At 51.1% G+C, this 27,561-nt stretch overlaps 1 protein-coding gene across 1 annotated transcript; it reads right to left on the bottom strand.

Moving 5' to 3' along the window:
• Positions 1-406: 406 nt before the first annotated feature.
• Mmel1 (membrane metalloendopeptidase like 1) lies at positions 407-27,374 on the bottom strand. The gene is made up of 23 exons (XM_052178328.1): positions 27,230-27,374; positions 14,077-14,145; positions 13,488-13,547; positions 12,521-12,682; positions 12,152-12,232; positions 11,049-11,144; positions 9,980-10,098; positions 9,435-9,500; positions 7,914-8,048; positions 7,749-7,838; positions 6,293-6,429; positions 5,860-5,953; positions 4,889-5,017; positions 4,293-4,391; positions 3,850-3,933; positions 3,393-3,496; positions 3,025-3,083; positions 2,587-2,706; positions 1,986-2,119; positions 1,810-1,875; positions 1,213-1,308; positions 882-958; positions 407-793 (listed from the first exon to the last, which is right to left on the bottom strand). The coding sequence occupies exons 1-23, from the start codon at positions 27,351-27,353 to the stop codon at positions 694-696; spliced, it is 2,301 nt and encodes a 766-aa protein (XP_052034288.1). The 5' UTR covers positions 27,354-27,374; the 3' UTR covers positions 407-693.
• Between the last annotated feature and the right edge of the window lie 187 nt (positions 27,375-27,561).

Below are 27,561 nucleotides of genomic sequence, written 5' to 3'. Positions count from 1 at the left end.
CCAAGCCAGGGTGACTACAGGGTCCACCTTGATGTCCTCCTTCTATCCAATGACCAGCTGTAAACAGCCAGTGATGTCCCCTTTGCAATTTAGACCATCTCTGGCTTCCAGATTCCACCCTTGCTCCCCAGGTCTCCAGGTGTCCCTGCCAGGTACTTATGTGAGTCACCAGAATATAGCTCCGGTCCCGCCCTGGAAGCCCAATCCACTGAACTGTGGTCATAGCCTCTAGGGGTATTCTGATCTCCTCATGGTTCCCAGTGCCAAGATTCTCAGAGACTGGTCTTGAACCCTTTCTCTTAGCAGCTGTAATTCCCTCCACCCCTGGCCACAGCTCACCCAGGCCTCCCACCCAACCAACCACCCAACTCTAACATGTACAAAGCAAAATCTTCTTTGAAGCGTTTACTTAGCTCAAGTCTGAAGCTCGAGGACATTTAGCCACACACTATGGAGAGGGTGGAAGACAGCTGACTGCTCCTACCGGGCTGCTGACCCTCACTGACCTAGGGGCGCAGGACCAGGCACCACTCATCCCTGGTGTGGGCGGGTGACTGCACTCTAGGTTGGGCGCGGAGGGCTGGCTGGTGGCTCCAGTGGCCTTCAGGCAAAGACCTGCATGTCTCTGCCGGCTGCACCATTCACGAAGCCTCTGGGTGGCGGGGCGTGGGCCGCAGCATAGCTCAGCCTTGGCTACCAGATGCGACATCGCTTCATGGGGTGCATGGGGCTGCCTCGTGGGCAGTGGAATGCCTCAGAGAAGCCTGGCAGGTTCTGTAGTGAGCCCAGCACCCTGAGGACCAGCAGAGGGGTCTGAGATGTGGGGAGGGGCCCAGGGCAGAGGCAAGGTGTGCATGCTAGCTTGGGGACTGCACACTTGCCTGTACTTAAGAGGACTGTGGACGTCCGTCTTGATGGACTGGATGGCGAACTCTGGCCTGTAGGACCCACACCACACCTGGAGATGTGTGGGTGGTCTGGTTATTGGCCTGAGGGCCTGAGCAGTACCCTTTGCAATAGAGTCCCTACCTACCTAAACTCCTGGTTATAGGACGGAGGCTAACAGGTCCCTTCCCTCCCATATCTGCTGCCTTCTCCCCAGCTGGCAGTTTTGGGATGTGTCAAGCTCATGGTACCCTTGGAACCACTCTATAGTGGCTCTTCAAAGCTGTGAGAGAGAGGACCGGGGACTCGGTCCCCACCAGGGGTTACCTGGGCATAGTTGATGAAGAAAAGCTGGGCATAGGTCAGGTCCAGTCCCGGCAGTCGCTGATCTTTGCCTCCTTCAGCCAGCCACTGTAGGTAAGCCTGCAAGCATCAAAAAGGGGGCGGGGTGCAGCCAGGCTTCCGGAGAGCCACATGCAGGGTAATCTGCTTCCAGGACCTGCCCTAGGTGGCTGCTGGCCTGCCTCCCGAGCTTAGTATAAGTTGTATGTAAGTCTGCTGTTTCCTCTCCAGACCTCTAAAGGCCTATCCAACAGAGCTCTGTGAGAGCCTCGGCCACGCAGCTGCCACCTGGAATCCACCCACATAGGATCCTGGTACCCAGGGCTCTCTATCCCGAAGCTGTACATGTGGGCCACCACAGCCATGTCATCTCTGCTGCGTAGACTCGTTAGGAGCTACTTGTACCAGCTCAAGCGTGGGAAATGTGGAAGACTCCAGGAATATGACCATGGGATACAGCTTCCTCCCCAATTCAACTAGAGGGTTTTTAGGACGCAGCTCCCCCCCCTCCCCCCAGGTTTGGGCATAGCCCTGTCTTGTTAGGACTGTACTGTTTTCTTCAAGGGCCCCGCTAGGGCCCACCTTATATGCTTGTCGCACGCCGCCGTTGTCAGCAATGTTCTCCCCAAGGGTGCTGAATCCGTTCACCTGCATAAAAAAAGATAGGATGGAAGCCAGCTGGCCCTGGCCCCTCTTGTCCCATGGGGCCAGGTCTGGGTACAGTTGCAGGGCCACCACAGTGCTGGTGACATGCTTACGTTCTGGTTGTCTGCTAGTTCCCACGAGAAGTTGCCGTACTGATAGATCATGCACTGCGACTGCTGTTGGAAGTGCCGGGCTGAGAAGTTACTCCACCAGTCCAGCATGTTGCCGTTCTTGTCAAAGTTCCGACCTGCATGGGAGCGGAGGACATGCACACTTGGGACATGCATACTGTCCCCGAGGCCCTATTTTCACTGCCCCACTGCACCCTCCAGCAAGGCCAGCTCAGTGCTTGGATGTTAATGAACTTTCCCCAGCAGCTAGAGTTCCGGGGTTCCAAGCACATTGTGCCATGTTGGGGGGCTGCTCAGGAGAGCTTCCATGCCACCCCATCCTTTCCCCTGAAATTAGGACCAGGAGTCCCAAATTCAGCTGATCCAAGCCCACATGGAGGAGCACATGGCTACCCTCACATGATCCATGTGGAAGAAACAGCTAAGCCATCATCGAGGGTGTCAGGCCCTAAAGAGTCAGACGGGGCAGCCCCTTCAGGTAATGGAGACTAGGCGAAGCCTTTATCCAACTAATCCATTAAGAAGCTAAATGGATGATCGCAGCCTGCCCAGTGGGTTGGGGTGCTCCTGTATGTCCCTTTACCGTTATCGTCAAAGCCGTGTGTGATCTCGTGCCCGATCACCATCCCGATGCCCCCGAAATTCAAGGACTGTGGTTGGTCCTTGCTGAAGAAGGGTGGCTGGAGAATCCCTGCTGGAAAGACTGCCTCCCCCACCCCCGGGAGACAAAGATGAGCTGTTTGTGGGCACCTCCACTGGGACCTGTCATCTGAAGCTAGGACTGCCCAATGTACAGACAATGAAATGCTCAAGATACCGAAACAGGGATGTTGGATTGAGGATCCATGCGCAATTTCTTCCCACCTACTGCTACTGTTTCCTCTGTGTCCCTCCCAACCTATGACCCTTGAGGTGGCCCATAGAGCGACCAACATCACCTGGAACCCGTTCCCCTTTCTGAGTATAGGCAGTTTCCCGGGCAAGGGTGAGGGGCTGTACTGGAGAGGCAAGGTGGGCTTACCGATCAGGTTTCTGTTTGGGGAGTAAAAGGCATTGACCACTGCAGCCCCGATGATCCAGCTGTGGTAAATACACTGGTCATTTGGAGTCCAAATCTGCCAGGAGGCTCCCTATAGTTCCTTTGCCCTGGCTGACCAGATCCTGCCCTGAAGAGCTCTGGGGCAGAGTGGCCAGCTACTACTGCGGCATCCTAAGCCAACCCCAGGGTCTGGTCCCTCTCTGAGGCCCCCAAAGCAGAGGATGCTGGGGAGGAGGACGACTTAGGTCTAACGTTCTCTTCAGCTAGCATCAGGACAGACTCATGGAGCCACCCCTAGCCAGTAGATAAGTCCTGTGTACCAGGCTAGCCCATGTAGCCATTCTACTCACAGATTCTGGTCCACCTTTTCCCGAAGCTTCTTGAGGCTCCTCCGGGCGTTGTTCCTGAGGTTCTGAAGCCCGTTCTCAAAATACAGGTCCTCAGAGAAAGTCAACTATGAGAAGAAAAGAGCTCCATGTGCCTGGCACTCAGCCCGAGTCCTCCAGAGTCCTAGAGGAGGGGCTGAGGGTTGGGGAAGGGTCTCAAGACACACAGGACAGCTGGGCAACTGGAGGAGGGTACCCTGACTCCAAGCATGTATGTGACTTTCAGAAAGATCGGTTTCTCTGGGCCTCAGTTTCCCCATCTGTAAACAGGGTGAGGTTAGAGCCACTCCAGGGTGTAGGGGTGTGGCTGAATGAAGTAGGAGAGCAGGGGGGTGGCTTACATGGAGTGCCCCCTCCCCAGGAGGGGGGACTCAGAACAGGGGACTGGGGTGTGGGCAGGGATAGCTCCAAAGGTACGCACACTGGAGTATTCCTCATCCAGGTATCTATTGTTCTCTTCCAAAATGTAGTCAGGGTAGCCAATCTGTTCCCGGATATTCATGGCCTGAGCAGAGGAAGGACTGCTAGAGTCATCCACCATGGGAGATGCCTCAGCCTCACATGCTGGCTCCGTTTCCTGCTGTGTCAGCAAGTTCACTCCACCAGCTTGCAGACCCAGGCATGTAAGCGGTTTTCTACGTAAGCCATTCTCTATGCTCAGGAGTCAGTGACTGTCTTGTCACTGGCCCCAGAGGAACTTGGATAGGTCCTAGCCTCGGACTGCAGAGCCCCCTTCTGCTTCCTGGGGATTACCCAGGCATGGCATCTGTTCCCGCGTCCCTCCCACCTGGGGCTGGACCTCAAGCAGGGGTCCTGACAGTAGGGACTCCCCTGGGGGTATAGCACCGGTTGTGGCTTGCCCACCTTTTCCTGGGCCTTCTTCTTGGATTCCTCGTCCATCCAGTTCAGCTCATCCAGGTTATCCACAAACACGGACCTTACCTTCTCAATCAGCTCTCTGACCTGGGGGAATGTGTAGCCTCATGTCCTAAAGGGTATGATTCGAACTCCAGGCTTGGTCTAGGACACCTTTAGGAGGAAGCCAGTGCCGCCCTGGCCCTGACCTCCTGGGGGAGTGTGACATTAACGTGGGTGACCATTCCGGCTCAGGGTTGTAGCCTCGCTGGCTTTTTGGAAGCCTGCTTACACTGGGCTCAGAACCCATACAGCCTGTGCCTTTCCCAGGGGCCTCACAGGGTCCAGGGCTGGAGCTCAAGGTCAGAAGCACCTGGGGTGGGGTTTGTTTCTCTGGGCCTCCCTCTGGTCTTGTGGGCTGGTATTAATGCATGTTCCTTTAGGAGTCACCGACTTCAGGGAGAGAGTAGGGGCTGAACCGGCCAGACATGGGAGTCACCGGGTGTCGTGGTGATGATACAGATGGGTATCCTTGCCAGGTGGCTGTCCCAGGGTGAACTAAGAGCTGCTACTGATGGTGCCCATTTGGAGTCAAGGATACGCACCGTGCTCTTGCTGTCCTTGGAGAAGGCCCGCTTGATGTAGAGGGAGCCCACGGCGCTCTCCATGTTGCTGTTGACATAGCTGACACACTCTCGCCAGCGCACCTCCTCCACGGTTGTGCCATACAGCGCCTGGCGTGTTTCTGTATTCACTCGCTTGCCCATCCACTCACCTTCACCCGTGTGCCAAGGCCTAACTTTCCCAGGTCAGGTATGGGTCCCTGAGCTTGTGAGGCAGGCAGGTCTCTTCCACCATGGGCTTCAGGGTACCCAAAGCCAGACCTGGGACGACCGAGACCATATGCTACCCCTGGACATGAGAAGACCACTGCGCTATTTTGAAGGGACTTGTCTTTACTCTGAAAAAGCCAGGGTCCCATTCAGACTCTGCTCTCCCGCCCCTGGACACTGTGGCCTGTTTGGAATTTTCTCAGAGCTTAGGACTAGCATTGACTATGGAGCAAGCATTTAGAAACATATACAGTTTTGGCTGCCAGCTCTCTAGCTCCTGTTTCCCCTGGCTGTAGTGGCTGTAGGATTGCCTTCCTCTCTGTCCCCAGAGATGCGAAAGTGCAAGGTGTGTTTCCATTCAGACTTGGTCCCTGAACTCTGCATCCTGTGGTGATTCCTTGAATTGTTGGTGTCCTGTCCATATAGAAGCCTTGTGGCAGTTTCTCTTGTCCAGCCATTCAAGTCTCTCCACTGGCTGGACCTCTTGTCCTAATCTCATGACTTCTATAGAGCAACTCCCTAGATTTCCTGGTCCCTCCTCTGGCCACACTTGGTTTTGACCGCCCAGGCTTCTGCATTTTTGGCTGCTGGCCATTGACTGCCCCAGTAGGGCAGGGGCTCTTGTCCACCAGGTACCTGTCCCAGACCCAAGGGATGACAGCACATGGGCCCCAGCTTCCCAGGATGAAACAGATCCTGGAATGCTTGCCTGGGCAGGAGCTCCCTCTCCAGGATGCACTCACCTTGCGGTAGTCCACACGGGCATCTTTGAATCTCTGGCTCAGGCTGCCGATTCGATCTAGCACCAGGCGCCACACCAGGTAGTTCTGCAGGGTCCTAGAGGAAGCAGAGGTTAGATGGGACAGGTGAGTGGCTGTCTGCTGACGGAGAAGACATGGGTTAGCCAGCAGGTTCCACCCTATGCGTGGTTTTCGATACTCCAAGACTTAACCTGCTTGTCCCTCTTGCTTAGAACTCTTATCACCAGGGTGAGGAATTGTGGACACCAAAATCAAACCTCTGTGTTCCTCACGCCGGAGGAAAAGTGCTGGATGGGATCTTCTCCCAGAAGCAGGAGCCATGTGTATGTGTGTGTGTGTGTGTGTGTGTGTGTGTGTGTGTTGTGGGCTAGGAACAAAGATGCGGAGACCCTATGGAAACTACCCCTGGGCTCACCGTGCTGAATAGGCATCAATGATCTCCTCAAGGTTCTCCAGGTAGGGGATGCCGTAGACCACCACCTCCTCATCTGGGAGCAGCCCGACTCCAACAGAAGACAGCACGTTTTGTATGAAGAGAGTCCAGTTAAACCCCTGTAGAGAGGTGGGGAGGAAGGAAGGGGCAGGCAGCCCATGCATCTAGGAAACCCAGTTCCCCCATGAAGAACGTTTGGGAAACAGGCCAGGTGAGAAAGAACTGTCAATAGGAATCAGGACCAAGGGTGACATTTCTCCAGAGCCTGTGGGCTGTGAAACAATCAAGAGTCCGTGCAGAATATCTGAAAAATTAAGTGTACTTGGGGGAAAATGCTAAGAGTATCTTAGCAAAAATGACCAAAGTAGAAAATATGATAGTCTTACATACTGCATAAGCGGGATATTTATTTTTGTTTAAACATCTTTTTTAGTACTCATGCTTAGAACTGAACACAGGATGTCATACATGCTAGGGCAGAGCTTCGTTACTAAACTCTCCTAGTCCTATGGTCATTTTTACTCTCAGTAAATATTACACAGTGCTAAGCTTAATGGCATAACTTTAATTACTTTGGAAAAAAATGTTTTGAGACATGGTCTCTTGTCAGGCTAGTCTAGAACTGCTCTCGAGGAGCTTACTGTGTGAGGTTTTTGGTTTTTGTTTGATTTTTCAAGATAGGACTTCTCTGTGTGGCCCTGGCTATCCGGGAACTCAGAAAATCCACCTGCCTCTCCCTCCCGAGTGCTGGGATCAAAGGTATGTGCCATCAAGCCCGGCTTGAGTTTATTGCTTAACTGAAGATTCATTTTAACTTTTCCTATGTGTGTGGTACGCTTATGTATCTGTGAGTGTCTGCGGGTGCCCATGGAAATAAGAAGAGAACATTGGATCCCTGGAGAACATTGGAGCTGGAGTTACAGGTGGTCATTATCTGCCTGGTGTGGGTGCTGGAAACTGAATGCTGGTCCTCTGAAAGTGCAGGTTCTTAATTCTTGAACACTGTCTATAGCCATGACCTTCAAATCCAGGGACACGAGATGTGAAACTCTGTATATAGTGAGCTGGGTCTAGGGTTCTCTCAGGCTCTCCTGTCCTGTCTTTGGGCAGAGAGGTATAGATCCAAGTGCTTCTTATTTAGATGTTCTGGTCAGTAGGAAGGGGCTGAAGGCCCATTCACTTCTGACCTGGGACCTGTCCCAGCCCTGTCCTCTCTCTGGCATGACCCTTTAGAGCAGCTTTATCTTGCTCTAGGGTTGAGGCCTGTCCCAAGGCAACAATGGTTTTCCTGCTGGGATTTTTCTCACTATGCTCATTTAAAGGTACTTTCTGCCGCAGTGCCAGTCATATTGCCCCATTAGAGCCAGGAGTAACTATCTGGGGAATGAGTACCCAGATGGGTTGGGGCTGGGCTAGTGGGTGGGTGCCTGGGTCTCACCTTCAGACCAAACCTGTCCTGCAGCTCCACCAGGTCCATTCGGTGGTATAGGGCGGTGACGTCATGCCTTTTCTCCTGAGGGACTGTGGCCTATGTGGGGACCAGGGGTCACACAGTGTGGCACTCAGCACCTAGCCCAAGCCTCCCAGCACCACCCTGCCTCACGTTGGCCAGATGCGTCTCCAGGGCCAGCACCTCCTCCATCTCCTCCCGCACCATGGCGCTCTCCTTGGGCAGGTTCAGGTCTTTCCGAAGCATAGTGGCTACTGATGTCATGAACTGCAGATAGGCTTCCCGTACCTGGCCGAAGGATGATGGATGGAGCTGAGTGGCTTTGGCCACCTAGGCCCCTCTGCGGGATAGGGGTCTGGGCGGGGTGTGCCTGGAGCGGGCCCTGGGAGTCTGTCCTTCTAGCCTCCCCAAAGGCTCCAGCACAGATAGTACAGACGTGAGTGTGGGGACTGATCATACCACACCCAGCTGTCACTGCCACCCTGATCCCCCTCCAGGGACAAGCCTAAATGACAGCCTTTGTATTCTGGGTCTACTGCCCAGCCCAAACCTGGTATGGAGTCACATGCCCTGGCCATGCCAGCCAGACAGCTCAGGACCAAAACCGTGGTCCCTGTTCCTTTTCACTGGATGACCCATGCCCAGGCCTCTGTGGATGAGGACGGTTTTTCAGAGATGCACAGTGCCAGATTGGCCTCTGCAGGAGCTCGGTAAGTTCTGAGGCTGCCCCGGCCATGATTTGGCCGTGGGGTGGGGGTATTGTTTCTTCAAGATGTTTGTCTATCCACCTGGGCATCCTTCTTCCTTCATGTCCATTCTTGCAGGGGCTTCCCTTGCTCTAGCTGAAGCTGGAGACCACCCCTCCACTAGTGCTTAGCTCTGACAGCTGCTAGGTTGGTGGTCACACACTCAAGCTTTTTGGGATGTTCCAGGTCCCAATTGTCTGTATCCTGCGACCTTCTCCCAGCCTGCTTCCTTGACCACACGGTCTTTCCTCCTGGTCCTGATCATCTGTCAGATCCTGGCAGCTTGATGCCCACAAGCACTCAGCCCTGCAGTGTGGGTCACTCCTGCCTCCTGCCCCTTCCTACCCTGTTCCTGGACAGATGTCCTTGCTGTCCCTGCCTTCTTTCTGTCCATCCCAGCTCTTCCTTCCACCTTGGGCTACTAAATAGTTGCCTCTCTCCATAGATGCAGGAGTGGACTCTACACGGCAGGTTCGGGGCTTCTGCCCATCCTAGGCTGAGTTCTGAGCCTCCCAGACCCTGGACATCATTCTGCATGGGAGGGTCAAGTTAAATGGATTTGCATGGGGCTGGAGTGATGGCTCAGTGGTTGAGAACACTGGCTCCTCTTCCAGAGGTCCTGAGTTCAATTCCCAGCAACCACATGGTGGCTCACAACCATCTGTAATGGGATCTGATGCCCTCTTCTGGTGTGACTGAAGACAGCTACAGTGTACAATGGATTGCCTGTCTGGACGAGCTCACTTACCTCAGGACTGACATAAGTGTGGAAATTGGGTGTCCATGTTTTTGTCCCCAGCACTCAGTGCCTGGTCACATTCCCACAAGTGCTGACAGAGGCTGGTTTGGGAAGCAAGGTTAGTGGGCCCAAGGCCTGTGACATGTGCACATCTGTATCGGACATGAGCCCTCAAGGCTCCCTGCTTACCTTGCGGTTGTTGCCCTCCTTGAAGTAGTACTCCCGGGATGGCATGCCCAAGGTGGGCTGGTCTATCTGGAAACACACAGAGGGTGTGACTACTGGCAGCGTGTGGATCCCTGCAACCCGGCTGAGGTGGGCAGTAGTCCCCTCCCCCAGGACTGTGCCCCGTAGAATGCCAGCTCCCTGTGGAAGGCAGATGCTTCCAAACCCAAGCCTTTCCCTGACACAGAGATGGGGTTGCAGGTTGGGACTTGCAAGGAGGTTAGAGAGGGGCTGGATGGGGCAAAGGTCTCCCACAGGAAGGACTCACGCCCTACCCAAAGTATGCTTCTCTGACCTTCTAGGTAGGGCCCCTGCAGCCTTCCTGCCCAGGTGCCAAAACTCTCACAATGGATAAGAAACAGGCGAAGCACAAGGCCAGCCTCTCTCCTTAGCACAATTCACATTGCAGAATAAGCTGTGGCTAAGCAACACATGCACAGAGCTCACAGATCTTCCCAGCCACCATCCCCGTCCCCACCCCACCCCCACTCCCCGAGGGCATTGCATACATAGATGACATGCCGGCTGGAGTTCTGGTCGTCATTCCAGATGAAGAGGTCGATGAGGACCCGCCTATTGAACTGCGAGTTCAACACAGCCAACTGCCGCTCCAGTTCCCACTTGAGGCCTGAGGAGTCAGCACCCATGCTGGAGACCAGCTAGCCCATCTCCAGACGGGGAGCTTCCTCCTAAGCACAGAGCATTCTGGGGGTGTAGGGAGCCCTGCCTGACTTAGGTAGGGAACTCACTGTGGGACTTTGGGGACTGAGGGACTATTCTCCAAGTGGTCCGTAGGGAAATAGGTTCTGAGGGAATCAAAGTGTGTGTGTGTGTGTGTGTTTAAGTGTTGATAGTCCTGGGCTTGTATTTTGGTGCTAATTCCACTCCACAGAGGGGCTGCAGATGAGGAGTTGCCTTGTGAACCTTCTCCCCACCTTAACTTTTCAAATAAAGGATTGAGCCAATGATTGGGCAGGAGGAAGGGGGAGGAGCTGAGAGTTTAGGGGAGGAGTCAAGGGGGGATCAACAGGAAGGGGAGAAGAGAGAGAGAGAGAGAGAGAGAGAGAGAGAGAGAGAGAGAGAGAGAGAGAGAGAGAGAGAGAGAGAGAGAGAGAGAGAGAGAGAGAGAGAAGAAAAGAGAGGAGAGAGAGACACACGCTCCTGGCTTAGAGAAACCGCAAGTTAAATGGGATAATATAGATGGGAACAGAGTAGTGTAGTGGGAAATCTGCCCAATCTAGGCTTATAGCTTGTATTGTTACTTGTTGAGTTGAGATTTCTTTTACCGGGTAATTGGGTTGGAAACAAAGTAGCAACACAGAGGGATATGAAGACCGGTGTCTCGAATACCAGGAGGGATGCCCCTCTGCAGAGCTTCAGGGAACCAGCCACAATGAGTGCTTGTCCCAGCTGCCACCGACTTCCCCCAGTGTGGAGCCTAAGCCAGCTTTTGAGACCCTAAATTGGCTCTGGAAGGAACAACCCCTTGGGGTTTCCCAAGAGCAGGTGGTTAGCTTGTGGGCAGCTTTGGGGTTAAGTAGACCTCTCCCTGAAGTCTGCAAACAGGCCTATACTTACCCATGGTCTCGTTCCACTTATCCATGGCCACAGGCCAACCTCCTACCATATTTAAGACCTTCAGCAGGGGCTCAGAGTCTCTCTTCTCTATCACACCTGGGAAGGGGAGGAGGCACGTGTGCATACTCAGACTCTGCCGGCTCGGGTGCCATGATGCAAGCCCAAAGCACGCCCGCTTCATAGGCTAGCTTTAGCTCAGAGGTTGCTGGTGAAGTTCACTCTTCCCTGGGGTCGAGGAGGTTGGGAACTATCTGGCAGCTGGTGAGTAAGCCTAGGAAAGGAGTTGTGGCCAGGAGGGAGGCCCAGGGACAGAAGGTCACACAGGGGCCATGTGACTTGTGTCTGCAACACAATGGCAGTCTAAAGACTTGGGCTAAGGAAGGTGCCTCTAAGGAAGTGCTTTTCTGACAGGGAAACTTGGGAGAACTCCAGGCAAAGACTAAGTGGACAGGACACACCCGGAATCTACCACAGACACAGAGGAGGACTCTCAGATGACAGAAGCAGAACTTGAGAGCTGGCAACAAGAAGGGCTGATGCCATCATGTCCAGGCATGTGGCAAGGCTGAGGGGACACAGGAAAGGGACAAAGATCCGGCAGAAAAGGAGGAGCCACATGGCTCTGACGGAGGGTACCAGTTTCAAGATGCCATGGGTGAGAGACGAGAGGTGAGGCTAGAACTTTAGTAAAGATGAGAATCTAGAGGGAGTTTTCTGTCTGGTAGGTATTGGCCACATGATTTGGGGGGATAAGATAGCCCTGGATGGGCCCAGGTAGGGTTGCAATGGAGATGACCTCATAAAACCACTGTCCTACTGACTCCCACTGGCAGTACACTGGACGGATCTCAAACCTCTAGGACATGTCCCAGCTGGGCCCAACCCTGCAGCTCAGAAGCGAGGACCTTGGGCAGTATAAGCACAGGCTGGGGCTTCAAAGCCCACAGTATACAGGGCAGCTGGTATTGAGCCAGGCCAGGGGAGGCACCACACACAGATGCTTTGTATGTGCTCTGCAGGGTGCCCTCTCCTGTCTCATGGTATTCAGTGTGTGCCCTGGCCCTGGAGCTAACCAGGCCCTCGCAGGGGGCGGTCCTACTCACTTTGGTTCATGCAGGAGCGATATAGCGTCTTGGCCTTCTCCACAGCCGGGCGGTGCTGGACAGTGGAATCCTCCAGCACCCCTGTGGGCAGAGGAGAAAGCTGAACAGAGGTTGAGGTGACTGTTGAGGGCCCAGATCAACAATTCATGTCTCCTGTAACCCTTGGTCACTTCTAGCCCTGGGTAAGCATCTCTCTGACAGACAAGGGTGGGCAGAGACATCAGGCTGGGCAGACACACCACAGTGACGGCTCAATTCAACTCCTGGGCAGTGATTTCTCCACTGACCCTGCTAACCGAGATGTTGGGTGGGGAACCTACCCAAGGTTCAGTGTCACCCCCCTGCCCTCTGGTGGTGGCCACTCTTCACCTTTGAGGATGACCTCCAGCTCATCCCTAAGGATGTCGAAGACACTGTATCGGGAGTTGGTCTCGGGGATCACATGGTGCCTCAACCAGCCTCCGCAAGCATACTGGTAGAAGTTTTCACAGGGGTTCCTCGACTGGTCCATGTTTTGGAGGATTCTGGCCGCTTTTTATTCCAAGGGGGTAGAGGGAGGAGAAGAGTGGACACCTGAATTGTGGACATCTCGACACCTGCCTTTGAGCCTGAGAGACTTTGGGGACAGTTTGTTTGAGGTTTATGTGAACTATCAACGATCAGCTTTCTGGCAGCTATTGATCTGCTCTTGAGTAAGTTAATCACTTTCCCCGAGCCACAGGGACTCTAGAAAAATGGGAGGAATTACCTAAGTGGCTTCAAGGGCTGCCCCTAATAAACCACAGGACCTCAAACCCTCCTGTCTTCTCCCATCCGAGGACCTGATATTGGAATGTGCTTCCTGCCCTGACGAAGGCCCCAGCTAGTGACCTTGCCCTCTAAACTGGTGCCAGACTCCTGGATGTCTCCACAGCCCTTCTGCCTCTTGTAGTCTCAGTGGCTTCTCACTCCATGTCCTTGAGGTTTCTTACTTATCAGATAGATGGGGCAGCTGTTTCCCAGAATCTGGAGTATGTTGGTGACAGGAGCCTGAAGTTATGTGCTTAGCACTCTGCCCAGGGAACCCCTAGAATCCTGTCCAGCTGTTTATCTTGGTCTCTTGCAGCTGGAGATTTTATAGAAGGCATCACCGTGGGACTTCAGGATCCACCCGAGAAAACCATATTCTGTGCGTCTCTGTAGACTTTTTTTCCCTCTCATTTCACCTTCCCACAAGATTTTTTTTTCTTCCTCTTGCAGAGGGCTGCCCATAGCACCCAATTTTAAGACCAAAATCTCAGCTTGGCTTCAGGCAGCCCCCAAATAGCTTTGTGGATGCCCCAGGGGAGAAGCTCACCTGCTATCACACAGCCTGGGGTGGTGCAGATGTCACTTTTCTGTGATGAATCTTTGAGGGCTGGAGGAAAGGAAGAGGAGCGTGAGGCGCACAGAGTAGGAGGGTGGTTACACGTTGGGTGGGTGTGGCAGGGTATAGCAGGAGCAGGGCAGATGAGGTGGGCCTCTGTTTTTCCCCACCCACCATCGACACCTCCAAAATAGGTTTGAAGCATAGCCTTGCTGCAGTGACCTGGGGTCCCCTTCAAATTCTCTACCTCCTTGGACCCCTTCTGTGGCTCAGGACCTTGCTCCTACCCTGCCGCCTTGCTGTCCCACCATCTCTAAGGTGCTATACTATATCTATCCCACCCTATCCTTACCATGTGGTTCGTATATCCACAGGTGGTATCAAGCCAGCCTCACAGGTAGTACCCAGCTGTCCCCAGACATCCTACATACAGCAACTACAGGTGACTGGTGCCCCTGCCAATATCCTCTCTCCCCCATCCCTTCTGTGTTCCCTGTCCATCCACATTACCCCACCCATGGCAGATCCAGATGCCAAGCCCACCTCCTCAGGGCTGCCTGGCAGGGAAGGTAAAGGCTACCTCGTTTTACAACCGTCCTCTCATGCCGGGAGAAGTGCAGCAGGCTACTTAAGAGGGGCAGCTGCTTCCCTGGGGAGAAACACAGTGCTCAGCCCCTCCGTCACCCTCGGAGCCTCAGTGATCATTGCATGTCAGTGCTCAGGGCTATAGTGTTCACCACACACCATGGAACGGAGGCAGGGGGATTGTGTCTACTCATCCTCTTCGCTTCCTCCTCCTCATACTTCCTGCTGGCTTGAGTGGGAGGGGGAAGGTCCCCCCTAGCTTGCTTTCCTATTTTCAGGTCCTTCCTGAACTACCCAGGTTCTGCCTGTCTTCTTAGGATGTGCCTACAGAAGGCTGCTCTTACAGCCCCAGCACAGGAATAAATAGGCTAATTTGGGAAAATTGGGTCCTTGCAGGCAGGGGGGCCTCCCTAGTGGCAACCCTCACCCCCGCAACTTCTGTATTCGCACTGACTGCTGAAGATTCAAAGCTACCTACACCCCTTGACCCTGTCCCTCCACTACATGTGGGACATGGAGTCTTAGCATGGAAGTCTTCAAACCAAGGGGTGGGGGGGGAGTTGGGAAAGAACAAGTATAGAGATGGGATGTATAGGATGTATAGGATGTATAGAACAAGTATAGGATGGGGGTTGGGGGGGAGTTGGGAAAGAACAAGTATAGAGAGCATGCTAGTAAGAAATTAGAACAAGACTGAGGTTACGGTAAGGAGCAGCTAGCGCATGTCAGCTGCCTGGAGTAGATGAGAGTCTGAGGAACAGCTAGCCCTGACTCCAGCTCACAATCAGCCCTTTGTGTAGCTGATAAGAATGAAGTTGTAGGCAGCAATGTAAAGCTAGAGAGTGACCGCCCCTTGCAGCTAATCAAAGCAGAGGCTCACAGCAGAGACCTTGATGCTGGGACAGGGAAGACTGTCGTGGTGTCTAACTCTCCAACCAGAAACAACTGACTGCCGCCCTGGCTGCATCAGCATAAGAGGATCCAGAGGAAGGACCCAATGCCTGAGACTGCCCAGCCACAAGCAATGACAGATTTCAAGCCTTGCCTCTGAGCCCCTCTGATGTTTATTTCTGAGTCTGGTACCCCAATTGTGTATTGTAGAGCCTTGTCCGTGAGTCTCTCTGTAAAATTTGCTTCTGAGTTAGGTACCCTATGTATGTATTGTAGACTGATGCTTGTCTTTGTAGTAGTGAGCCTTGCTCATGAGCCTCTCTGCTATTTGCTATAAGCACTCCGTGAAGATGAACTAACACTTATCACAGTAACGAATAAACCTTGATATCAAATGTTATCTGGGCTCTGCCTTTCCTTCCTAGTTTTAAGCTGGACGTGACTTGCGGACCAAGTCGAGCCTGGACGTGGTATTGAGATTCCCCATAGTCAGACACACAGACCTGTGAGGAGGGAATTGGTGGTATCTGTGGGGTTCCTGGTACAGCTTAGCACAGACAGTGCTGCCAGCAATGGGTGTCCCTTGGACATAGGCAACGTGAAAGGCTGTTCGCTCCACAGGTGAGGATGTTATAAACCAGACCTGACTCAGCTATGATAGCAATGTGGACTCTGTCCTTGAGGAGCCTACTCCTTCTCCCCAATCCTGTGGGGCAACCAAGGGGAACATTTCAGGGGGACTTCTGAGCTCCAGGGACAAGAAAGTTGACTCCTCAGATCTGCAATGAAAGGTGTGGGGGGGGGTGGCAGTCAAGGGAAGAGGTAGGATCCTTGAGCTCTGGCTGCCTTATAGGGGTGTGGCCACCTCAAGAGCAGAGCCTGAGGGTGAGTGAGACACTGGACCTTGGATCTCACAGAGTCGATCACGCCTCCAGAAAGAGGATCCGTGACCAGGAGGGGAAAAAAAGCATTTGCAGACTGGGCACGCACCTCAACGGGGTGGGTAAACCTCTGAAGCTACCTCTGGAGAGATTAGAACATCACAAAGAAGGTGAGGACAAAGAAGCCCCAAAGAGCCCTCCTCCTTCCACAGGCCTGAGCACAGGAAGGGAACCATGGTGCAAGGCAGGTCACAAGCATGCTTCTGTCTACAGCGTTCTGGGTGCAGATGTGGGCTGCTGTGAAGAATCAGGGTTCCTAGGGAACCTGATGCAGAGGATGTAAGCTCCATCCTGTGATTCTTGCTCACACAGCCTTCAGGGAGGTTGTGGTGATGCCCACAGGCACAGGAGAACAGAGAACCTCCCACTTCTAGTCATTGTTCCCCCTCCCCACCCCTTGTGAAGCAGATGAATCAGGAAGAAACCCCAGGGGTCAGGGTGTCGCTCAGTAGGTAGACTGCTTGCCTAGTGTGTGCTCTAAGCCCTGGGTTTCATTCCCAGCACCACATAAACCATATCTGGCAAGTAGGACATAGAGAGCGGCAAAAGAATTAGGAATTTAAGGCTACCCTTAGTTATATGGTAAATTTGAGGCAGACACCTGGGCTACATGAAACTGTCTCAAACACACCTAAAACCTTGCTAGGCATGGTAGCATAGACCTCTAATCCTAGCACTTGGGAAGCAGAGGCAGGTGGATCTCTATGAGTTTGAGGCCAACCAGGGTGACATCGTGAGGCCCTGTGTAAAAACAAATAAGCCAAACATAGATAAACAAACAAACAACAAAACATGAAAACACCAAACCCTAGCCAAGACAAATAAGCAAATCAAGAGGGAACCCCAAATGGTCAAGAGGAGTAGACTGGAGTGAGTCCAAAATTAGCAGTGGCTGTCTGTGCAGCTGCTGAGGTCACCGAAGATGTGGAGAGCTCACACATATGCTACGGGATTCACTGGACAAGTGGAAGCCACAGGAAAGAATTCTGGGAAGTGAGGTCACTTGGAGATACCCAGGACTGACAGGAGATAGATGTGGGGGGATCAGGAGTTCAAGGCCACCCTCTCTACATAGCCAGTTTAAGAGCACAGGAGACACTGTCTCAGATAAATCAAGGAAGTCATGTGACAGTCGTGACAGCTATTAAATCCCACAAAAGAAGTACTAATGTTAGTGAATCCGGTCAGCAAGTATCTCCAAACCCCGATAAAACATGAAGGGAAAGGAAGAAAATGAAGAGAGGGAACAGCCGCTGAGCCGCTGAGCCAGGCATGGTGGTCCCAGTGTTCAGAAAGCAGCAGAGATGGAAAGATCGAAGCTCAGAGACAGCCTGGGACAGTGAGACCTGAACTCAGACAGAAATAGAGTCCAGAAGAAGCCCCAGAGCTAAACCCACAGGGTGTGAATGGCTACAGTGGATGGGATTCCAGGAAGGATCAAGTTCCTTTGTGTACTGGCTGGTTTTGTGTTGAGTTATCCCAGAGGAAGGAGCCTCCATTGAGGAAGTGCCTCCATGAGATCCAGCTGTGGGGCATTTTCTCAATTAGTGGTCAAGGGCCTATTGTGGGTGGTGCCACACCCTGGGCTGGTGGTCTTGGGTTCTATAAGAAAGAAAGCTGAGCAAGCCAGGGGAAGCAAGCCAGTAAGAAACATCCCTCCATGGCCTCTGCATCAGCTCCTGCTTCCTGACCTGCTTGAGTCCCAGTCCTGACCTCCTTTGGTGATGAATGCAATGTGGAAGTTTACGCTGAATAAACCCTTTCCTCCCCAACTTGCTTCTTGCTCATGTTTGTGCAGGAATAGAGACCTGGACTAAGACACTTAGGCACCCTCTGGTGCTTGTTTAGGTAACTTCTATAGTATGCCACCCCCTCCCCCCAAAACAGTCCTGAGGGTCAGGAGATGGGTCAGTGGCCATGCAAGTGTGGGAACCTGAGTTTGGATCCCCAGTACCCAAGTAAAGGCCAGTAGGCATGCTGGCCCCACCTATAATCCCAGTGCTTGGACTCCCAGTGGAATCATGGAGTTACACACACGCGCGCGCACACACACACACACACACACACACACACACGCACACACACACACACACATGCAAACATATGTGTGTGTACACGTGTGTGTGTGTGTGTGTGCTACACATACATTCATGAAAGAATAGTCTTCGCAATCCCTCTGAAATTTTGTTTTCCTGAAAATTTTTTTTAAAGATTATTTTGTTTATTTTATGTGAATACACACACCAGAAGAGAGCATCGGATCCCGTTACAGATGGTTGTGAGCCACCATGTAGTTGCTGGGAATTGAACTCACGAGCTCTGGAAGAGCAGTCAGTGCTCTTAACCACTGAACCATCTCTCCAGCCCAAATTTTGTTTTTCAAATCATTAAAAACTCCTTGACTCAACTAAGACCTTAATTTTGTAAAATTTATTATGGCTGTGAGCTGCTGTGTAGTTGCTGGGGATTGAACCTGGTTACTCTAGAAGACCAGCCAGTGCTCTTAAACCACTGAACTATCTCTCCAGTCCCTAAGACCTTAGCTTAAATGACTTAAGGTTTTCCTCTCCTTCTCAGCCCCTTTCTGAGGAAAAACACTACAGAGGGTCTGGGAAGACGGAGCAGTCAGTGAGGTCCTTGCCAAACAAGTATGCTCCAGGTTCAGTGACAGACCCTTTCCCAAAAAATAAGGTGGAGCGACTGGAGAGAGAGGTGACTCGAGGGTTAAAAGCATGTACTGGCTGGAGAGATGGCTCAGTGGTTAAGAGCACTGACTGCTCTTCTGAAGGTCCTGAGTTCAAATCCCAGCAACCACACGGTGGCTCACAACCATTCGTAATAAGATCTGACGCCCTCCTCTGGAGTGTCTGAAGACAGCTACAGTGTACTTATATATAATAAATAAGTAAATGCTTTAAAAGCATGTACTGTTCTTTCGAAAATCAGAATTGAGTTCCCAACTCTGGGATTACTGATGTTCTCTTCTTGCCTCAGGGGGAAAATGCGCTGTGTGCACATGTCCCTACATGTATGCAAAGAACTAAAATACAAATATAATAAATCTTTACAAGACAAAGTGGAGAGTGATAAAGGACTCTGTCACATTGATCTGCAGCCTCCACACCTGCACACACAGTGCATGCACACATGCACACACAAATACACAAGTCACACACTCACATCACACAGACACAAATCACATACAAACACATATCACACACTCACCTCACACACAGACATCACACACATCACACACACAGATATCATACACATATCACACACCAGACATCACACACACATCACACACAGACACACATCATACACAGACACACATCACACACAGACACATATCACACACACAGATATACATCACACCCTCACATCACACAAACACACTTCACAGACACATCACACACAGACACACATCACACACAGATATATTACACACAGACACATCACACACACAGACACACATCATACACACACATCATACACAGACACACATCTCACATACATCACACACATGCATCACACACATCTCACACACATGCATCACACACATCATCACACAGACATGCCACACATTCATCAAACATACATATATCACACACATCAAATACATATTACACTCACATCACAGATATACATCATACACACACATTACACACAGACACATATCTCATAAACATCACACACATGCATCACACACATACATCACACAGACATGCCACACACTCATCAAACATATACATATCACACACACATCACACACATCAAATACATATCACACGCACATCACACAAATATACATCACATACACTCACACACAGACACACATTTCACACACACACACATCACACATGAGAAAGAGACAGAGAGAGAGAGAGAGAAAGAGAGTTCTCAGTGATGGAGAGAACCCACGCTCCCCCCCCCCTCACTGGCTGAGCAACCTTCCAGTTGGGCGGGGCTGGGAGGCAGATGTGGCTGTGGTGTAGCCAAGGGAACAGTCAACAGGAAGCTCTCCCAGTTGGAAGCATCTCAAGACCGGATGGAAATTCTCAGAGGGAAACCTTCCCGCTTACATCACACAGGAGGCCAAAGACAAAGGCCACCGGGATCCACGCAGCCTGAGCACTTTCACCTGTTCCCTCCAGGAGAGGAACAGGACCTGCAAGGTCTCTGTGCCTGGATGAGGGTCCCCTGACAGAGGTGCTCAAGCTGAGTCTGGCTTGGGTAAGCTTGACCTCAGCCAAGGACAGATAGTGTTGTTTGGGGGCACCCAGGTGTTGGGTCCTTTACAGGTGTCTGCGTGACATAGAGCATAATATACTATTTGAAATACTTAAAGAAGTAGCTAAAACTGACAAGAAGTTCAAACCCGATTTGAAAAGAATCAGCTGTAAATGCTAAAAATGAGACCATATGGGACATGAGGTGGTTTGGAGAGCTTGCTGTGCAAACCTGCCACTTACTGTGAAAGAGCAGACTCCCAAAAGTTGTTTTTGTGCTATGTGGAGTGTGTGCGACTGCATTCACATATGCACTCTGTCTCTGTCTGTCTCCCTCTCTCTGTTTCTATCTCTCTGTCTTTCTCCCTCTCACTGTCTCTCTCTGTGTTTTTCTCTGTCTCCCTGTCTCCATCTTTCTGTCTCCTTCTCTCTGCCTCTGTCTCTCTTCCTCTCACACACACCCATACATTTTCACCCACACACGAATAACAAATATAATAATACATATTTTTAAAAAGAAAATCATGTAGTTGTTGAAGTTTACAAACAGTTGCAGACCCAGCATGGTAAGAATCAACTAACGATTTACAACAGATTGCTTCTAAGTGGGCATCACTGAGGCGTCTGATCGCCAGAAAGGCCTGAAGGGCTTGCAGCAGTGTAGACTTGAATTCATGTTCTGGAAGATTCCCTAGTCCCTCCTACGCTGAGGTCTGTGATGGACAGTACTTTTGTGCTCACCCTGTTTAAGTGGTGAAGCTCTAACTCCGAGCATGTGTGTGCATGTATGTGTGTGTTTGTGCATGTGTGTATGCATGTGTGTGTGTTAGGGTTGGTGAATCAAAGTTGTTATAAGGTGAGGAACGTGATACAATGAAAAGCATCAGTAACTGCATATGGTCTGTGTGTGGTACTTAAAAACACGGTAGAAACCAAATACATGATAGCAATACCGCGTGTGTGCATGAGTGAAAGGCTGACCTGCCACTCGGAAAGCAGCTTGATCACACTTCATTTGCGTATAGGAAGCATAGAAAGAGAGCAGGAAGTGGAGCCGACCTATAAAGCCCACCCCCAGTGACGTGCTTCCGTCAGCAAGGCTCCGCCTCCTAAGGGTTCCATAACCTTTCCAACAGCGCCACTAGGCGGAGACCAAGTGATCGAACACGGGATCCCACGCCAGGCATTTTCCGTTTAAAGCCATGCAATGACCAAGATCAACCTGATAATCCAGCTACCCCATACCAGCAAACTGTTTTAAAGGTTTGAAAACGGGGTATGAAGGCGTAACTCTGTAATCACAGCACTTGTTAGGTAGGGACAAAAAGATCAGAAGTTCAGGGTCATCCTTGACTGTATATAGTAAGTTGGAGGCCAGCCTGCTCTCTGCTCTCTCTCTCTCTCTCTCCCTTTCTCCCTCCCTCTCTCTCATACACACACACATACACACCCCACACACATCTCTCTCTCACACACACACCCACGCGGGCGTGCACACACACATCAAATACACAAAAGGCACAAACTGCTTTTTGAACTGCTAGAGACAAACTTTGCATAACAATCACTAGACAGAAAAAGGACCTGTCAAGAGAGTTATGAAATGATGAACTCCAGACAATAGCAAGGAAAGCAAATGTAACTCTGGGCTTTTTATAGCTCAGGTGTTAAAAACAAATAGAGAGACCAGGAGCTGGAGAGATGGCTCAGTGGCTTAAAACACTTTCTGCTCTTGCAGAGGGCCTGAATCCAGGTCCCAGCACCCACATGACTGTTCAGTCATTTGCAACCCTAGTTTCCAGAGTTGACCCCTGAGGGTACTTACACTCATGTGTGCAGCCCACCATATATTTGTAATTTAAAATAATGAGTATTTTCAAATACGGCATAAAATATTTAACTGACAAGGGTGGTTTTAAGCAAAAGGTTCAGAGACATCTGTATTGGGATGTGCAAGCTTGGTGTCTCACAACCTAATTTACCTTCACACAGGACGAAACGTCAAGATCGATCGGGTCAGTGGCAAGACTGACTTCTTGTTACCAAATCGGATAATGACCTGTGTGGTGGCTAGTTTTTTCTAAGCATTCCTGTTGTGTTAAATTTTCAAGCCCTCACGTGAGCCCCTGATGCATGCATGCACTCTTATCATTTCTGTTTTGCAGGTCAGAAAACTGTAGCACAGAGATGTCGTGGAGGTTGTCCGTGGTCACACAGCAGGGACAGGAGCTGGAATGCCCTGCTAGGCAGTATAGCTGGGAGCTGGTGTACATACCAACTCAGGCTGTTCCTTTCCTCACTGAGTCACAGGGAGAATACACCCAAGATGAACTGCAGACTCTGAGGACACAGCTCAGGTCCAGGCTACAGACATCTTCCTGCAAAGAGGGCTGCTGGCAGGCTCAGCCTCACTTACACAGCTTAGCTTCTCTGCCAGGAAAGGAGCATAGGCACAAACAAGTAGACAAAGGCAGCGTGCCACTAAAACGATATTTACAAAAACAGGCAGAGGCTGGGGTCAGCCAACCTGAATGATGAACACCGTTGCTCGTGAACAGAGTTCCGGATGACCATGAATGAAGGCACAGTACTTTCAGCTATTTGTGAAAATACTTGATGTTCAGAGCCTGCCAGATAGCTCAAGGACAAAGACACTTGTTCAGAAAGAAAGACTGGGACCTGAGACTGATCCCCAGAATCCACGTAAGGGTGGAAGGATTGAATCAGCTCCAAAAGGTAGTCTCTGACCTCCATACCACATCACCACATACCCCACCACAAGGCACACAAAATAAGATTTCAGGGGTGGGGGAAGATTTGCATTAATTTTAAACTAGCAAATAATTGAAAGAAAAAAAACAGCAACTATCAGGAGGATAAAAAAAGAATTTCAAGCAAATTGAGGGGGGAAATAGCTCAGATTGAACAATAGCAAGAAAGGCTGAAGAGGCATCAGAAATACCATCATGGTAGACAAAAGACAGATTCTGGAGATCCGGGGAATGCAAATAAGGAAAATCCTCCCAGTAAAAGACAAACTCAAATCCCAGCCTTGCATGGCTGCAGAAGTGGAGCGGTACACGAATGCTTCGGATAAAAGAAGGGAAGTACTCATGTCCGATTCTCTGGACCTAGTTGAATAGGATAGTGGCACACGCCTTTAATCCCAGCACAGAGGCGGGTGGACCTCTGAGCTGGAGGCCAGCCTGGTCTACAGAGTGAGTTCCAGGTCAGCCAGGGCTATACAGAGAAACTCTGTTTAGAAAAAAACCAAGCCAAATGAAACCAAACCAAACAACAACAACAACAACAACTCTGGGCTCATGTGGTAGCAGGAGACACTGACTCTACAAAATTGTCCTCTGACCTTCATGTGTGTGTCTGTCATGACTTGCTCTGCCTCAAATAAATGTAACAGAAAAATTGCAAATAAATTGGTTTTATTTTTACCTATATAGATGCTTTGCTTGTATGTATGCCTGTGTGCCATGCATGTGTCTGACACCTGAAGAAGACTGAAGAAGATATCAGATCCTCTGGGACTAGAATTACACATAGTTACGAGCTGCCACATGGGTGCTGGGAGTCAGACTCTGGTCCTTTGGAAGAACAGCCAGTGCTCTTAGCCACCAAGCCATCTCTCAGCCCCATAGAAAAACATTTTTTTTTAAAGGAGCAGAATCTAGAATGAAGAGCATTGCTAAGATCACTGTATAATGTCATATAGTATACTGATACTGTATGTATATCTGATAATAAAATTACAGTCAAAGCACTCATACACAAAGATAAATAAACCACAGATATATAATTGCATACGTTTATGAACCAAGTTTGTAGTTTATGGTTATCTTTTTGATGGAGAGTGATTGAGGAAAACATAAGAGTTCTCCCTCCCTTTACTGAGATTCTGTTTTAGTTGATGGGTAAGGGTGTGTATGTCTGTGCATGTCTGTGCATTGTGTGCACTCCTGGTGCCTGTGGAGGCCAGAAGAGGGTGTTGGATCCCCTAAAACTGGAGCTGCAGACAGTTGTGAGCTGCCACGTGAGTGCTGGGAATCAAAGCTGGAAAAACAGCCAGTGCTCTTAACTGCTGAGACACCTCTTCAACCCTTTATGGCTGAATTTACGTTCAGTCATTAGCCTTAAACGATAGACAAGTCAATCCTCAGTCCCACTCACTCTGGGAAAATGGTAAGTCTTTACTGCAAGGTTTTCAGAGACACTCCTTTGAACAACTGGAAGACCAAGTGACAAGATCTGGGGCTAGAGAGATGGCTCAGCCATTAGGAGCACTGACGGCTCTTCCAGAGGTTCAGTTCCCAGCAACCACATGGTGACTCACAACCATTTGTAATGAGATCTGACACCCTCTTCTGGGGTGTCTGAATACAGCAACAGTGTACTCACATACATAAAAAATGAATAAATAAATTTTTGAGACAGAGAGAGAGAGAGAGAGAGAGAGAGAGAGAGAGTGAGTCAACTTTCTTTAAAAAGTATCTGAGTTGCCTAATATCAATGGACTGGACATTATAAATGTATAATCATGCCTTATAGTTTTCATAATTGTTATAATTGTATTCCACTTATATATTTTTTAAAAAGAGCCTCTTATTGGACTGAAAAGGGGTAATTTTAGAAATATCATTTTGTGTATTGTATGGATGCATCACCTGTAAATTACAAAGCCTATGGCCTATGGTGGGACATTAGGGGGAGAAAAAATTCTGGGAAAGATAAGGCAGGGAGAGGAGCCCAAAAAGAGGCGAGGAGAGGGTACAGGTAACCAACCATCTGATATAATGTAGGTTATAAAGAACAGTTTATCTTTAGTTATGATCTAATCAGAGTAGAGCCTAGCTCTTTGGCCAAGCTATTTGTAAATATAATTTGAGTTTGGGTCTTATTTTCGGGAGCATGGGGCTGGGAGGCAGATCCAGGGCCTAACTTCAACAACCAAGAGAATGAAGGAAACCAGTCTTTCAAGGGGCCTTGACTGAGCTCACGTGAACCTATGGACTCTCAGCAGGTTGGAGCTGGCTGACATGGCCCACAAGAGCGTCTGGCTTATTTTACACATTTTTTGTAATTATACATTTTTTTTTTTGTAAAATTGTACTCGGCCTAGGCTAGTGAGATGGTCAGTGTTATCAACTAGATAGGGTCCAGAGTCACCTGGGACAAAGGCCTTTCCTGCATGCTAGAGGGGAATTACCTTGACTGAACTGAGTGTCAGAGCTGCCTACTGGGGGGTAGGGACCCCAGGATTGTACAGAATTAAGACAAGGAGCTGAGCATAGATAACATGCATTGTGCTCCTGATGGCTTCAAGTTCCTGCTGCCTTGACTTCTGAAAAATGCTCTCTCTCTTAACTTGCTGTGTTTTTATCACAGCAACAGGAACAGACCCAAGGTTAACCAGTGTCAAGCGCCAGAGTTCTCACCAACCAGCTCCAACTGAGCTTCTGGTGATGGTACAGCTGACCCAGAAGTCAGTAAGATTTAAAATGGTGGTGTAAGGCCACACGATCCAGAAACCAAAGCGTAAACGATAGCTCACAAATCAGAAATGATAAGAAAGCATCAGAACAGAAAGGAGAGAGTACTTGTGGGTAATACAAAATTTTCCATCTTTTCAGTCCTGACTGAAGCCCTGACTGAAGCTGAGGCTATAGGGTTATCCCACGAGCTCAGGAGCCCTGGAGGAGGAGGAAGCAGAGATTGTGGGGCCCTGGCAGAGTGAAGGAGCCCCTGGTTACCCCAGAAGTCATACTGCTCAAAGGATAAAGGGAGAGACAGGCAGGGAGAAGACAGGCGGGGACAGAAGAGGAGAGCCCCACTCCCATCCCCCAGTCTTGTACCTCATGGCTCGGGGTGGGGCTACTGGGCCTCAAAACCAGGTGTTTTGAGACCAGTGAACTTCAAACAAAGGTCTCTGGAACCCTGGGCTCCACTGGGGCAGGGGGTGGGGGTGTGGAGGTGGACTGTTCCTGCTTTGGAGTTGGTTATGCATGTCAACACTTGCCTGAGAACCACGTGGGCAGAGACCACAGTGGACAGCCAACACTACGTGGGCCCTTGAAGGCAGCCCTGGGTGGGGGATACCCACCTCCTTCTTAGGGAGATCCCACTTGTGTTTTCCAGCTCTCTCTCATCCGCAGTCCCCTGAGGGAACTTCCAGGCTCTGGTGCCTTGGTGTGAGAGCCAGAGCCAGAGCCAGGCTAGTGCATCACTGAAGAGAGCTGCGAGGTACCTGCCAGGTACCTCTGGCAGGAGTAGTATAGTGTAGTAGGCTGATACTGTATGTATATCTGTATATTGTATGTAGTTCTTCCCCCTCCCTCCTCCTCCTTCCTTCCTTCCCACCCCTGGCTCAAAGGAGATGAAGGGATCAGAAGGTGCAGGGTGCAGGGCTGCCGGGTGTCCAGATGCTCCCATGCGAAGGAGAGCACCCTAGTCCTACACGTGGTCCTTTAGGAAGGGGTCGGTGGGTGTGTGAAGCCGTTCCTAAGACACCTGAGGTCTACCCAAAGGGCAATCTAGCCACACCTCCACTCTCGTGGGTTCTCAGGCTAGCCCCTTCCTTCCAACTTGCAATAAACAAGAGCCTGTAACGGAAGCCTCCAGGTCATCCTGACTAGCGCCAGGTGAGACAGCTCTCCGGAGACAAGCCCCTTGGCTCAGGGGCTTGGGCTCATGCTGCTGGGCCATCTGGGAACTGCAGCAGCCACTCTGCTGGGCTGGGCTGCGGACTCGAAGGGGGCTGGACCGGTGGGGCGGGGGACCTGTGAGCAGTCTGCGGCGTCCTAGAGTCCTGCTGAGGCAGAGGGGGCGGAGGCAGAGCCTGCAGAAGCGGCTGCGCCAGCAAGCCGGGACAGACAGAGCTTTCTGGATGGGGTCGCCGGGCCCTTGCAGGTCAGTGTCCCTTCCGTGGTACCGCTGGGGTCAGCAGCATGGCCCCTAGGAGCTGGCGAGGGGCATTGGCAGACCCCACCCCTTTGCCCCACGCTACGAGGCTGGCTTCTCTCAGGGACATGCAGGGATGGACTGAGGACCGGTAAGGGGGCAGGGTATCCTTGCTCACCTATGCTGTAGAAGACACCCAGAGTCACTATGGCTCCCAGCAACAGCAGCAGCAGCAGCACCAGCAGCCCATACTCCAGGAAGCCTAAGCGCTTGTTCCCAGTCTGGTCCGCTCTCTTCACCATCCCCACTGGGCTCTCCGACTTCCCTATCAGCCGGTTCTGGGTGGAAGGCACACTGCTAAGGACCGCAGGCCAGGGCCAGGAGAGAGGCAGCTGGAACCTGGATGCCTAGAACACACTGAAGCTGGTGCTTTGGGAGTGCTCTGTCCAGGTCTCTGCTCTCAACGCTGTAAGCTGTGCCCCGAGTGCCCAGGGGACCCTGTAGAAGGGA

Source organism: Apodemus sylvaticus, chromosome 3, assembly GCF_947179515.1.
Source record: "Apodemus sylvaticus chromosome 3, mApoSyl1.1, whole genome shotgun sequence".
NCBI lineage: Eukaryota > Metazoa > Chordata > Mammalia > Rodentia > Muridae > Apodemus > Apodemus sylvaticus.
The sequence above is the reverse complement of the archived record's forward strand: the minus strand, read 5'-3'. Positions and strand labels throughout refer to the sequence as shown.